This window comes from Aphidius gifuensis, linkage group LG3, assembly GCF_014905175.1.
Source record: "Aphidius gifuensis isolate YNYX2018 linkage group LG3, ASM1490517v1, whole genome shotgun sequence".
Lineage (NCBI taxonomy): Eukaryota > Metazoa > Arthropoda > Insecta > Hymenoptera > Braconidae > Aphidius > Aphidius gifuensis.
The window spans coordinates 24,973,491-24,989,483 of NC_057790.1; the positions used below are offsets into that span (position 1 = coordinate 24,973,491).

At 25.0% G+C, this 15,993-nt stretch overlaps 1 protein-coding gene across 6 annotated transcripts; it reads left to right on the plus strand.

The window, feature by feature from the left end:
* Positions 1 to 1,659: 1,659 nt before the first annotated feature.
* On the plus strand, positions 1,660 to 15,975 carry LOC122853187. 6 transcript variants are annotated; one of them, XR_006373897.1, is made up of 24 exons: positions 1,660 to 1,741; positions 2,116 to 2,175; positions 6,666 to 7,011; positions 7,082 to 7,242; positions 7,315 to 7,418; positions 7,497 to 8,018; positions 8,106 to 8,221; positions 8,290 to 8,396; positions 8,463 to 8,808; positions 8,877 to 9,154; positions 9,231 to 9,705; positions 9,793 to 10,200; positions 10,291 to 10,485; positions 10,555 to 10,954; positions 11,017 to 11,264; positions 11,336 to 11,611; positions 11,796 to 12,782; positions 12,868 to 13,046; positions 13,122 to 13,548; positions 13,646 to 13,722; positions 13,976 to 14,104; positions 14,856 to 14,962; positions 15,438 to 15,492; positions 15,570 to 15,621. XR_006373897.1 is itself a non-coding variant. In XM_044153493.1 (23 exons), exons 3-23 carry the CDS (start codon positions 6,687 to 6,689, stop codon positions 15,716 to 15,718), a joined length of 5,964 nt encoding a protein of 1,987 aa, XP_044009428.1. In that variant the 5' UTR covers positions 1,660 to 1,741; positions 2,116 to 2,175; positions 6,666 to 6,686; the 3' UTR covers positions 15,719 to 15,975. The 6 variants fall into 6 exon arrangements, 5 of the variants coding, with proteins under 5 accessions (XP_044009428.1, XP_044009424.1, XP_044009427.1 ...); XM_044153493.1 differs by lacking the exon at positions 14,856 to 14,962 and having other exon boundaries at positions 15,570 to 15,975; XM_044153489.1 differs by lacking the exons at positions 15,438 to 15,492; positions 15,570 to 15,621 and having other exon boundaries at positions 13,976 to 14,908.
* The last annotated feature ends 18 nt before the right edge of the window (positions 15,976 to 15,993 follow it).

Sequence of the window (15,993 nt, forward strand, 5' to 3'; positions counted from 1 at the left end):
GTGGAATTAATTGACGCCATTTTTTTATAGCTGGTATGTTAGTTTTTTACATTAGCAACGATAAATATTTTTAAAAAAAAAAAAAATAGAATCTATTTTATTTATTTGAAAAAAAAAAAAAAAAAAATTAGAATCTACTTTATTTATTTAAAAAAAAAAAATAATATTTTTTGAAATTTCAATTAGTTTAAAATAATTTTACATTTTTTTTTTTTTTTTGTATATTTAATGAATCATTAATAAACATTTATTAATAATGATAAATATTTATAAAAAATATATTTTCTAATGTTTATTAATACACATGAAAATATAGCACATTTAACATTAATTAAAATTATTTATAAACAAATTAACAACGTAAATTTATGACGCAATAAAATATAATATTATAGGTCACATATTTTAGCAATGTTTAGATGATCATAAGACTCTAATGATCTTACACTCTGTTTTAACTGTTAAACACATTAGAAATTATTTCTAACATGTTTTCTTAATTGTTTTAATATTATTAGCAATGAAAAAAACTTCCTAATCTTCCTAATTTTCATTAATTTAAAAGCCAAAAAATAATGTTTATATATTTTTTTCATCATGTTGATGATAATTTAGTGTAAATTTAAAATTCATTTATTGTTATTTTATTTTGTTTTAATAATTAAAAAAATAAGCTTATATTAAAACAATAAAAATATGTAGGTATCAATTGTATTATTGTTTTTTCAACATGATGATAGTGACACAAAAGTTTTCTCGAGGTCTTTTTTATTCAGGAAACAATTTATCATTTAGACATACAGAGTTGAATCACATGTCTCACTTGTGACAATTCATACACTATACAAATGTATAAATTATTTAAACACTCAACTTATCATGAAAAGTTTTGCGTATGTTCTTTTCATCTTCATTTTTTGATTCTCAAAATATTTACATTGACATTATTTATTTATTTATTTTCATTCAAACTTTTAATAACTTTCAAAGTTTAATTGTTTTTTTATAGTATTTTATCCCTCGATTTCTCTAATTCCACAAAATCCCATAATTAAAATATAAAAAAAAAAGCTAAACAATTTCAAATATTCCATCATCAAATATATAGTCTGTTTAAAGTGCAATTGAAATTTTTTCTTGCAATTAAATTTTATACAGTGAAAAGGAAATACCACAAACAATTTATTTAATTAATAAAATATATTTAATTTAATTGTCTTATTTAGTTTTTATATATTTAATAAATTATGCTGTGATTTCCCGGGGCCCATTCGACCTTCCAACTCTTATTTGGTCTTCCCGGCCCTATTTTGCTTCACATAAATCGGATGCATTTAAGCCAACAATTTGTCAATTATTCTATTGTCAATGTTACTCATCAGGCGTCATGTTAATCCTTCCAAATCGACTCTTAAAAACTATTTCAAATTTTTTCTTTTCAACGTTAAAATAAATAAATAAACAATTGATTATTGTGCACAAAAATTCATATGAACTATATAGTTCATTTAATTTATCTAAAAATTTATTGCAATCTATTTATTTATTTTTTTTTGTAGAGAAAATATAACTCTAGTAGTCTAGGGCACTCAAGCATAGATGTGAATTAAGAGGGGGAGACTAAAGACAATTTTGTCCCGGCAAACTACACACCAGTCACAAGAGTCCACAGGAGTACATTGTCAGTCGTGAGCGCGATTTCGTCGCGCCACGCACATTACAAATTAAAATCATCTAAATCGTAAATATTTATTAAATTAACTTAATAATAATACGAAAAATATTATTCAATTAATTGTAAAATAAATATATTAATAATCAATTTGAAAATTTAATAAAAGCTTTCTTTTTCTTTTTCAAATTATCCGAATTTTCTTTGAATTTTTTTTGTTTTTTATTATTATAATAAATTAATAATAATAGTTTTTCTTTTCTGATAATATTTTCATTAGATTGTGCTGATAAAGTGACTAAATTTAACCAGATAATTTCATTTTTTAATTGCAAAATTAATAATCATAAAAATTATCAAAGTAATAAATTTTAAAATAATAATTTCGAATACATTTTTTTGTGCGGTTTTTATTTTAATTTAAATAATCTGTGTTTGATTAGCCTCGAGTGAGATAAATTAAGAAAAAAAGAGACAAATAGCTCTTGGATTTGCATGACATTGTGAGTATAATTATATTTATTTATATTTTAAAAATTAACAATTAATCTTGATGGAAAAATATAATCACACTATTATGTTTATTATGCGTTTTTTATATTTTTTTTTTTAATTATTAAAATTTGCACATGAGAGATGTAAAATGACTAGTCATTAATCATTCCATCAGTGATTTAACACTGTAATTAATTTGCAAATTGCTTGGATAAAAACTCATCTCATAATCAACCACAAACTCTATTAATTAGCAAATAAAAAATATCAAAATAAAAATGTTTTTATTTGAAAAAAAAAAAAAAATCAAATAAACTTAACTGGATAATTTATAACAAGCTAAAATAAATTTTTAAATACAGAAAAATAATTTAACGATATATACTTTTATGTTGATTACGTGAAAAATGCAAAAATAATTTTTATATTTTTTTAAAAATCACGTGCTTAAAAACTAGTCACACGACTTTTATTTTATTGATCGACTTTTATATAAATTTACATACAAAAAAAAAAAAAAATTACATAATTATATGCAGTAATATATAAAGAATTAGAAAAACTAAACTCGTGACTCTGACTCACCTTTTTTTTCAATAAAACTTAAATTTAAATTCAAACCAAGTTTTTATTTTTTGAAAAAATATAAAAAAAAAAAATTTTCCACCTGTCGACAACGAAATTGTTTACCTGATAAATATAAAAATAGAATAAAGTAAATTCAACGAATTAGTGTATATAAAAATCAAATAAAAAAAAAAATAAAATGTGCATGTTAAAAATTGATTGTCGCGTGCTTACGAAGGCATTGTCCTCGATGACATGATGATTCTGGTCACGTATAATTCTGTTGGTTAATTTTTAATCTAAAAACTTGCTAGTAATAAAATAAATAAATAAATAATAATAAAAATATTATTTAATATTCACATCACGTTTATATATCTAACTAGTGACTCTGTTAGTTTCAATTTACACGGTCAACTTCCGCTGTACAAACTTCCCCGACTTTGCAACTTTCTATACACATCAAACACTCGTATTACGATGAAGCTCTTGATCTTACTGTCTTATTTATTTTTTTATCGACACAACGACATATAACTTATTCAAATATAAAACGTGCTAAAAAAGATCTCCCCAAAGGATATATAAATAAATTATTTTTATTTAATCCTATTTTTGCTTTTTTTTTTTCAACATAAAATCAAGTTTTTTTAATTCCATAACCAGAACACACATTTTGCTCGATATATTGATTAATTTTTTTCCTGCAGTTACTGTATATACCTTTAGAATATTGCCATAAATATTATTTTTCACATTTACTAAAATAGAAAAAAAATAGAAAAAAAATTTCCATCAGGTGAGTAGTTAATTATTTATTTCGATTCGATTAATCTACAATTTTTTTAATACCTAAAATGGCATTTAAATACAATTATAATTCTACAATATTTATATGAATATAGTATTATTTAAAAATATAAATTTTTAATAAATTATAATTGGTATTGAGGACTCGTAAATCTCTTGCTAGAATAAATAAAAAACACATGAGCTAAAAAGTGAGTGACATAAATAAGTCAGATACCTCTTTTTTTAATAATCCATTATAAATATTTTATTATTTTGTTCAAGTTAAACTGGCAGCAGTATATGTAACTGTTGACATTTACAATCATAAATACAAATATATAAAGAAATAAAATAAAAAGACAATTGACATTGTAGACGAGAGTTGACTAAATAAAAAGAGAGCAAAATTATATACTCAATCCCTTCTAGGGGTCCATTTTCTGACGTCACATCCGGTTCATTATCTGGAGCATTTGATAGTTTTTCATTTTCTTATTTATATTTCAAAAAAAAAAATTGTTAATATATATATTTTTTATCTTGCATACCAGTAAGATAATATTTCCCTTAAAAAAACAACAAAATAATTTTTCCAATACATGATAAAGGGAATTTTTTTATCATTTTTTTTCCTTTTTTTTTTTTGTCTTATCTCTTTGAGTCTATTTATTTTATTGTTCTGTTTGATTTATTTTTTTTGTTGAATGATTGCAGTTGAGAGTTTGAAAGGCTCATAGATCAAATCAATTTACCACCTGGATAAATAGTGTCACAAGCAATTCGAAATGAAAAAAAAAATATAATATTCAATTTTATAATATCATGAGACATATTTATATATTGTGTAATCAATAAAGTAAATAGTTAAATTAGTTTAACGTTTGTGATAATTGCATTTTTAATTAACAGTTAGATGTAGATTTAATTTATTGATGTTGTCATGACGATGTGAATCTGTCTGGCAATTGATCTTGAAGGTTCAGATTTATTTTTCTCTTTTTTTTTTTTTTCATATGACCCTCACAGTAATAATTTAATTTGAAATAAAAAAAATAGTTCTATCAAATGAGTTATTAATTTTAGCAAAATTTCAAACTAATATTATTGATAATTATTATTTTAATTTTTTTTAGAAAAATTTTTAATAAAGTTTAATTAAATTTTTTAAAAACTTATCATTCAATTTCATCCTGTAATTTACTTGTTACTGAAGAAACATACACCCACATATGAAAAATATCTAGATTTATCCAGCATTTGAAATGTCGAATTATTCATGACAATTATACTTGACAAAAAGAATAAAAAAATCCACAATTTTACATTGAAAAAATAGTAATTTCCAAGAAATAAATAAATATATTTTCACCTTAAATAATATTATATTTGAAATAATTTGAAATGGATCTTTTGGGTGTAACAAAAACAAGACAAGCGATAGTAAAAGAAAACATGCAAAATGTGTTGGAGAGATAGCAAGAGAAACGTTGGCCCTGGCACCAATTTAACAATAAAAAAAATAAAAAATAGAGGAAGGGCCTGACTGAGAAAATTGACTCACATGACTAAACGTGAGTGAGCCATTAAAAAATAATATATATATTTCTTGAATACACATCCTTCAATCTTCTAATACAAAAAAAAAAAAACTACAATGAATTGTGAGCTGTAAAATATTGTCCCACCTTAGCAAATAAATAAATAAATAAATAAATAAAATAATCAAATTAAATAAAAGTTGTTTATAAAAACAATTTTTAATTTTATTAATTTATTTGTAACTGGTTTTACTCTATATTAACTCACATCAATTGAATATCAACAATATTCCAATCCATCAAGTTTCATCAGTCATCAGATAATTGTCCCATGTTTATTTCATGAGACATTGTATATCAAATGTACATGAATTCTTCTTTTCTCTTTTTTCATTCACAGTCAGTATTTTTTTTTATCTCAAAACCTTGATACTGGTAATCTCATCCCCTGATTTTATCAAGAGCCCCAGGACACTTTTGATAATTCTTTTTGTTATACTCTTCTTCTTCTTCTTCTTCTTATTTTCGTTATTTTTATGAACACACTGTGAAAATTTAAAAGTTTAAAATAATAATAACAATATAAAAAGATAAATAATCTTTTATATTATTTATATAATATACGAGGTCATGATTCTTATCAATAAACTTTATCAATATATGTTTTGTGATAAACAAACTTTCGTATATTTATTTTTTTCTATTCTATGGTTTTATTTGATTTATTATTGTTATTATATTTTTACCTGAAATTTTTTTACGGTGTTTTATGATGATTTTGTATTTATATTGATATTTTATATTAGAGGGTCTATGCAATGTTTATTTTTATTTTTTTTTTCTATTTAAAGATAGATATGAATTTTTCATTTATTTTTTTAAATAAAAATGTTTTTAGGGTTTGTGATTTGAATATATATTTTTTTATTTGTAATATTATTCATGCGACAATACTGATAGTTGTTGTTTAATGTTTTTTTATTTGATGAATGATATATAATAATTATTTCCGGTTGATTTAATATTTTATTGTTCGAATAAAAATACAATGTATACATCGTTTCGAAGAAGAAATAAATAGTATAAATTATAAATGGATATAAGTGATTTTGTATTATCATTAAAACCCATCAAAGTTTTACCAATGACCGGAAGCAAGAGGCGGATAAATCCTTATGGTATAACTTTAAACTTTTGGTGTGGTTAATGGGTGGGCGATCACCAACTTCATGAATAACAAAAAGAATATTTAAAATTCTCAATAGCAAATAACCGTAAATAATATTTAAAAATTTCTTATCTATTATGAGGATCCTTTTCTTAACTTTTGAAGAAATTATCTTTTCATTTTTTATTATCCTGGCTTGTACAATTTTATTTTTCATCTATTATTTATTTTGTTACGTATATAACAAGTTTTTTTTTTTATGTAAATATATTGTAATATAAAAAATCAACAAATAAAATTTTGAATGAGTCAAAATAAAAGCCACAAAAGATTTTTAAAAAAGACAATAATTGTTGTGTTAATTTAAAAGATCAATAATAAAAATTTAGCACACAAATACATGATGATTTTAATAGTTTAAATAATTGTTTAGAATATCATTGAATGAGTCAAGATGACAAGCAATTCATGGAGGATCTTGGTGATCCTAAGTGTCTTCAATATGTCGACAATGATTGATGCCATGACAACTGAGTCTTTGATAATAAATTCAACCAGTTCAAGTACAACAGTACCATCAACAACTCTTCGCTATACTCTCCCTGATAGATGCCTTGTTAAAACTGATGAGGGACCATGTAAACACTGGATTCATAAATGGTCATTCAACAAAACATCAGGAAAATGTATAACATTTGCTTATGGTGGTTGTTTGGGTAATGAAAATAGATTTCATTCACAACAAGAGTGTCTTCATTATTGCGTTGGTGGACCAAATAGTAAGTTGTATCTAAAAAAAAAATAAATAAAATGATATAAATTTATAATTAAATTATTTTTAATTTAAAGATACATTACCACCTTATATGGTGACAAAAGGAAGTGTTTTTGTAACAACAAGTACAACAACAACAAGTAGACCTTCAACAACAACACCAAGTACTCCATTACCAACATTTTTTCCACCTGAACCAACAAGAAAACCAGTTCCAAAACATAAACGTGGAAAAGTAAATTATAATTTAATTAATTTATTAATTTTTCTATATTATTTTATTAATTTTATTATTTATTTATTTAAGGAATTGACATTTATGGAATCTGGACATGATAAGACATTTATGTTTGCACAAAGTAATACATTTATTCAGCTAGATGGTCCTGGAATTAAAACTTTTCAGTTAAGGTAAAAATTAATTTTACGATTTAACATATATATCATTGCTATTTTAAATTATTAAAATAATTTTTTATTTAATTTCAGATTATGCAGAGAAATATCATTTCAATTTCGTACAAAATTACCACATGGTCTTTTGGTTTATCACAGCGTAAAAGATCGTCCAGAAAGTCTTGATCCTTATGCACTTTATGTTATTGTAGAAAAAGGACAGCTAAAAGTTGTTCATGTATTTGGTAAACAATCAACAAGTTTAACTGTTGGTGAAGGATTAAATCGTGATGAATGGCACAGTGTTTTAGTTCGTATTGATGTACATGGTGCTAAATTAATTGCTCGTGTTAATGACAAACAAGAAGAAACAACACTTGAGGTACTTGAACGAGTTGTTAATTATGGAGTATCAGAAGAGCTTGCATCTGTTGTTTTAATTGGAGGGCTAAGCTCAGAAGAAAAATTACACGGTGTTAAATATATTATTGAATCATTTGTTGGTTGTATAAGAGACATGGTTTTAAGTTCTGGTAAATCAGCAAGTGATTTATTACCAATTCAACCATTAATTGCAACAAAACATGAAAATGTCAAGGAAGGATGTATTGACAAGTATGTTTTTAAAATATTTATATAAATTGTTTATCAAAAAAATTAACCGAGTGATTTAAATAATTCAATTGATGATTTATTTTTCAGATGTTGGACCAGAGAAAACATGTGTTTTATTGGTAGTCAATGTGTAAATCATTACAACAGTTTGACGTGTGATTGTTTTGGTACCAGATATGAAGGAGAACGTTGTGATGTATACAGTAAGTTTTAATAGCAAATAAAATTTATTATTATCATAATACAAGCTTATTATATTAATTATTTTCAGCTGCAACTGTTTTAACACTTAGAGGCTCTTCATATGTATCATTCAGAGTATACGACTGGAAAGATCGTGTTCATTCATCAGTCAACAGAATAAGTTTAATGTTCAAGGTAAAATTTAAAAATAAAATATCATTAAAAACAAAATAATAATATTGTTTTTATTATTTAAATTAGACACGATGGGATGATTCAGTACTTTTTTATGCATCTGGAGTTATAAATGGAACTGATCATTATATTGCTGCTTCAATAATTGAAAAAAAAGTTCATGTACAACTTGATTTTGGTAATGATTCAAAAATAAAAACAATTCTTGGTAATCATGTATCATCAAATAGCTGGAATAATTTAACAATATTTCACAATGGTTCACAAGTATTTGTTGGTCTAAATGATGATGTTAAAGTATTTGAAATACCTGGTGTTAATTCATACATGATTATTGATCCAGAAATTTATATTGGTGGTGGTCCAGAATTACAAAAGAAAAAAGGACTTGTTTCTTTTAATAATTTTGCTGGTAAATATTTTATTGTTTTTAATTTTTTCTATATGAAAACAAATTAATTAATAATTGCAAATTTTTAGGTACATTAAAGTATGTTTTTTACAATGATAAATCAATTATTTATGAGCTTAAAAAATCAAATCCAATGGTACATTATATTGGTGTACTTGAGCCAGAATATTATGAAGCTGATGTTAATGTTATTCCAATAACTTATCCATTTGCTGGTAGTCATATATGGTGGCCAATTGAAAAAACTCATTCATTAATGTTAAATTTTGATTTTCAAAGTTCACAGCCAGTTGCTGTTGTTGCATCTGGTGATGTTAAAAGTGATCAGGGTATTGGCTACTGGGAGGTAAATTTTTCACAATCTATTTTTTACATTTTCGAAAATTACAATAATTTAATTTGTTGTTTTTTTTTTTTCTCAGCTAAGATTGATAAATGATGAAATTCGTTTTCAATTAATTCCAGTATTGAGTGAAAATATAACAGTCAGTGCTTTTGTTAAATTTCCACTTGATAATAAAACAAAATGGCATGCAGTTGAATTAAATTATACTCGTGGTGAATTAAATATATTAGTTGATCATCGTCATAAACAGGGTAAATTATTTGCCATGACATTTGAACTTGGTGATAGAGTTATACTTGGTGATGGTGAAAGTGATGCTGGTTTAGTTGGTTGTATGAGAGATATCAAAATAAATGATGATATTATTGAACCAAGATATATCATAAATACTGAAAGAGTTGTTGGTGAAGTTGCATTGGATAATTGTCAATTTGTTGATCCTTGTACAAGACCAAATACTTGTGAACATGGTGGTAAATGTTCAGTTAAAGAAAATAAAATTACTTGTGATTGTACAGATACTGGTTATATTGGAAAAAATTGTCATTTCAGTATGTTTTTTATTTATCTATTTTAATTTACTTAATTATTTTATATACATGCTATTTATATATTTTTAATTTATTATTTAACAACAGCACAATATAGAAAAACATGTGAAGAGCTGGCACTTCTTGGTTACACTCAAGATGATTTATATAAAATTGATATTGATGGAAATGGAAGATTTCCACCGGCACTTGTTAAATGTGAATTTCAATCAATTGAAGATGCAACTAAAACAATTGTCGAGCATAATTTACCATCACAAGTTGATGTCAGATCAATTGCTGAAGAAGATTTTTCATTTAACATAACATATCGTGAATTTACTGGTGAAATGTTACAAGAATTAATATCACATTCATTGTACTGTAGTCAATATATAAAATATGATTGTTACAAAGCACCATTAGAACTTAATAGTGCATCATGGTTTCTTGGTTCAAAAGGAACAATTATTGATTATATTGGAAATGTTAATCTTGGCTCTTGTCCATGTGGAAGTATGTTTAATTTTATATACAGCAATTATTAATTAATAATTATTATTGTAATATTAAAAGATAATATAATAATTTAATTTTAATTTTTAGAAAATCAAACATGTATTAATCCAGATTTAAGTTGTAATTGTGATGTATCAATGGGTAAATGGATATCAGATGAGGGATATTATGAAAGTCCAAATTCACTTGGTGTTACAGGAATGGTTTTTCTTCAACAAAAAGATCTTGAAGCTGATGCACAAGGTCGTATAACACTTGGACCACTTGAATGTGTTGAAACAAGTAAGTATAAATAAATTATTTATATAAATATATTTGATTGAATAGCTATTAATGTAATAATTTATTTAGATACACAAAAATATGTTGTTACATTTACAACATCACAATCATATATTGAAGTACCAGGATGGCGTAAAGGTGATATTGCATTTAGTTTTCGTACAACTGGTGAAAAAGCAATATTATTATATCAACCACCAATTAGAAATAATTATCCATCATTTATGGTTGCATTAACATCTGATTATCGTTTGACATTTAATTTTACATTAAATACAGGAACAAATCGTGAACTTGAAGTTAAAAGTCGTAGAAAATTAAATAATGGTGAATGGCAAAAAATTTGGATTGATTATAATGATTATCATGTTAGATTTATGATTAATACTGATTTTCAAATGGTTGATTTACTTGCTGAAGAAGAATTTGGTCCATTTGAAGGTTCAATGTTTATTGGTGGTGCAACTGCGTAAGTTGAATATAACTTGATTTTTTTTTCTATTAAATGTAATTTTCAATTTTTTATTTTAGTGAACATTTAAAAACATCAGAAGTTAGACAAGGTCTTATTGGTTGTTTCCGTGGTTTAGTTGTTAATGGTGAAATTTTAGATATACACAGTTATATGTCTGTTCATTTATCAGAAATAATAAAAGATTGTAAACCATCTTGTCAACCAAATAAATGTCAAAATGGTGCAAGATGTGTAGAATTATGGAGTAATTTTGAGTGTGTTTGTGAAAATCGTTGGGCACATCAAGGAACATATTGTGAAACAAGTAAAAAATCATTTAAAATTTTTGCTTTATTTTTTCAAGTACATTTTAATTGTCATTTAAAAAAATTTCAGATATCAACAGCAAAGCATTGACGTTTACACTTCCTGGTGCATTTTTGAAGAAGAATTATTTTGCAACTGGTGATGTCGAGGAGAAGCTACTACTGAAGAGCATGCTGTTGAAGAACATACTGATAAATTTGAGGACTTATGATACCCATTCATTGATTCTATATGCAAATGATCATCTAAACAACTTTGTACATCTATACATATCAAATGGAACGAGCATCGTGTATCTATTCAATGCTGGCAACGAGATTAAGAACATCACCGTCCAGTATCCAGGTGGGCAAGCGTTTTCTTCTACAAAGGAATTACTACTACTACTACTACTACTACTACTTCTACTACTAGTACCAAGACGTATTCGAAGAGACACTTGAGTGACTGACGTAAGATCTGAACCCATCAAGTGACTCGTCGTTTCGATAATTAATACAAAAATATTTTTCTTTTTGTATAATTACAGGTGTCAATACTGGTATATCAGTACAAATTGCAATTGTCAGAACAGATAATACAACAACCCTACATGTTAATAATCATAATATAACACAAGATGTTGTGCCAATATTATTGGATTCATATTCAAATAAACCATGGATTAATCCAGAAAAAGAAGTACTTGCACCACAACGTCCACCAGCACCACCAATGGATTATTTTCAAATAAATATTGGTGGTTTTGATCCAACAAATTTAATACGTATGGGAATTGAAGGACAACTTATACAAGGATATGTTGGTTGTATACGAGGTCTTATGATTGGTGAATATCTTGTTGATTTACCAAATTTAGCAAGTGAAGCTAATCATGAAGGAAGCAAGGGTGTACTACCAAATTGTCAACGTAAATGTGATGGAGTACCATGTAAAAATCAAGGAATATGTACTGAAGATTTTGGTAAACAAGAATCATCATGTAATTGTCAATTAACATCATATTTTGGTGAATATTGTACAGATGATAAAGGTGCTGATTTTAGTGGTGAAAGTGTATTACAAAGAGATTTTGTACTTGATGGTCCAGTTAAACAAATTAAAGTACAATTAGCATTTTCAACAAATGATTTAAGACAAAGAACATCAGTATTATTATTATTACAAACTGAAAATAAAAGAAGTTATTATTTATTAGTTGCTTTAACATCAGAGGGACAATTAATATTTGAAGAAGATCGTGAAGGTTCAGCATATGGTGTACGTTTAAATGATAGAAATTTTTTAAATGGTGCTAGACATAGTATTTATTATGTTAGAGATAATAATACATCGTCATTGTTGATTGATCGTGATCCAGTACAATTATTACCAATTCCTGTATTAAATGTTGGTGATGATGATAGCCATGCAGGTTTAGGTACAATACCAGGTGCTACAGAGATACAACTTGGTGGTCTTAATACGACTGATCAAAGATTTAGTGCTTACAAAGGATACACTGGTTGTCTTAGCAGTTAGTATTTATTAATTTATCAATATATAATTTGTTGAATTGATTGTTTTTATTGTTTTTTCTTCTTTTCTTTTTTTTTTTCTAGATGTTGTTGTGTCTATTAATGGAGGAGCAATGATGAAACCATTGGAGGAGTATATGTTGTTTACAAAAAAAGGCAGTGAAACAGTTAGAGCAACTATACCAGCTGGTGTTAGAAGTGCTCAGTGTGCTGTTTTCCATGCACAACCACGTGGACCAGAACCACCAAGAAATGACAGTGTTGTAAGTTGATTTAAAATATTGAAAATTAATTATTATAATACTACATTTGATTAATTAATTTAATTATTTCATCAGGGTCGTGATAGAGCATGGGTTGAAGATCCACCAGCAAGAGTACTTTATAAATCACAATACAATGATGAAACACAAGAAGAAACACATGCTGGTACTTATATATTTATTGGAGTATGTTGTGTATTTGCAATTATTATATTTTGTTGTACATGTGAACTTGTGAGAAGTTCAAGAAGTAAACGTAAACGTAGAAATACTCGTAATAATACAAATGCAAATGCTACAACACTTCAAAATACATCACCACGTTGGCAATCTGGTACATTTACTAATTCTGTTATTGGACCATCATCTGGTAAATCAGTAGGATTTAAAACAAATGTTGATGATGAAAAAAGACCAAATGGTGGCACTCATGTTAAACCACCAAAAATTCCTGAAACCAATAATGAACAAATTACTAATGATAAAAAAGTTCATATCAAAGGTAAATTTTTTAAATAAAAAAATTCAAAATAAATTATTTATTTATTTAATTTATTATTTTAAATTTAAAAAAATTTTTAATTTATTTATTTAAACAGATGATGAACCTGAAAAAAAGGAGCTCCTTGGGGTAAATAATGGAAACGCATCTAAATCTGCAAGACTGAATCCATTTGTAAAGATTTTTTTTTTCCATTTTTTTCATTTTTCATCAACTCTTCTATGCGCTTTATTTAATAATTAAAACAAAAACATAAAAATGCATGATGAATGAAATTTTTAAGTTCGCATTAAGCTTATAAAAAATCTATATATAATTTTTTTTTTATATAATAATTGAGAATGAATATAAATGTTTGAAAATTTTACAAAAAAAAATAATATAAAATTAAAAATAATAATAATTGTTTTTTTTTTTTAAATTTTAGTCAATGGAAGATTTAACTGAAGAGCCAGAACTTGAAGAACGTGAACAAGCTGATGAAGAAGAAGAAGAAGAAGAAATTGATGATGATGTTAATAATCGAGAAGCTGAAATACTTGTCAAACCATCACCGGTAAGAAATCATCATCAGCCAATTGATAGACGTGAATTACGTGTTATATCACCTTCGGGAATGCGTTTATTGGAAACAAATTTTTCTGTAACTGGTCTCAATGAAATAAGGACAAATGAATTTATAATAAATGATAATCATAATCATCATCATCATCATCATCATTATCATGATAATAACAGTGGTCGAATTAATAATAATAACAATGAATTAAAACGACCACTGAGTATGAACATTAGTGGATCTTTGATGCAACATAATCCACGTCCAGAAAGTATTCACGGTGAAATATATCCAGCAAGAATACTTGATGTACCAAAAAATTAATGATCCACATAATGATTTCAAATAATTATTATTACTATTATAACGCATAATTTTATAATCATTTATAATTAAATTAAGTATTTTAAAAATAAGAGATTCATATTTCAAATATTTTCTTGACTAAAACAATTTTATGACATTTCATTTGAAATATGAAAAAAACTCTTTATTTTATTTATGCAGTATGTTATTAAATTAGTCACAGCAATTTTTTTTTTTTTTTTAATCAATTTATTTACGCTTTATTATTAAATATATGTCATTATTTTAATTTTTTTTTATTTTTATTTACAAGCTTTATGGTGGCCTGTACTGACATCATCAGTCACATTCATTAAAATTTAATTTTTATGTTGAGCAATACTTGCAATTTTTCTGTTTTTTTTATTATTTTTTTTTTTTTTTCTGTAAATGAAATTTACAGATACAAATTGACAGGAGTCAATCTAAGACAAGTGTTGAGGAAAATGTAATACCCCTAAACTCCATAACAAAACCGGAAGAAACGCAAGGATCGTTTCAACTATAGAGGTATCATTTATTGAAAAAAAAAAACAACAAAAAAATATACCCAATAATTAATTTGACATTTAAAAAATAATTATTATTTTTTCTAAAATTATTTGGCTGCAATTATAGACTAATTTATACAAGTCAAAATCTCAAAGATAAAAGAAAAAAAAAACCATATTATTAAACTGCTTGTTTTTTTTTTGCACACAAATTTGTATTTTTTAAATTGTCATTTTTAATTATAAACAAAATAATATTTATTAAATTTAAAAATGCATGAAATGCTTTGGGCTGCGTTATTTTTTGCAGAGATAATATTTGTCAAATAAAAAAATATAAAAAAAAAAAAAAGAAAATCATTTGAATTATTTTGAAATGAGCTTTTGAATGAAATGCAATAATTTTATATTAAAATTATAGCTAATTGAAAATTGTCATTTATTTTAAATGTGTTTTTCATGGGTTTATAAGAAAAAAAAGAATTTGTTTACAGGGAAGAATGATCAATGGACGAAAACAAATTTCTAAATCTCAGGCAACTACTCCAGGTTCGTTTATTTATTTTTAATTAAAAAAAAACTGTTTTTAATTAGATAGTGTAATTAATTTATTATTTTTTTTTTAGATGAAATGAAACCAAGAATTGTTAGCATGGGACAAGTTCATCTTGGTGATGATTTACGAACTTTTGGTAATCCTTTGAGTTATCTTGGAGGTCCAAAACTACAAAAACGTAATCAAACATCAATTGAGTCAGTTCTTTCACTCGATTAAATAGAACTAAATAAAAAATATTAACAATATTAATTTTTAAAAAATTTATAATTTTACCCTAGTCAAAAATATTTGTTTTCTCTCCTTTGTTTCACCATTGATTTATTAATTAAATACAAAATTAAAAGTGTAAATTTTAACTTAAAATTAATAGTAGTATAAGGTTGAAAAAAAAACAAAAAATAATGCCTTGTGTAGTTATAAACTATAGTAATAATAATAATAATAATAAATAAAAAATTATAAAATAAATAAATTGTTAAAAATTGTTGTAT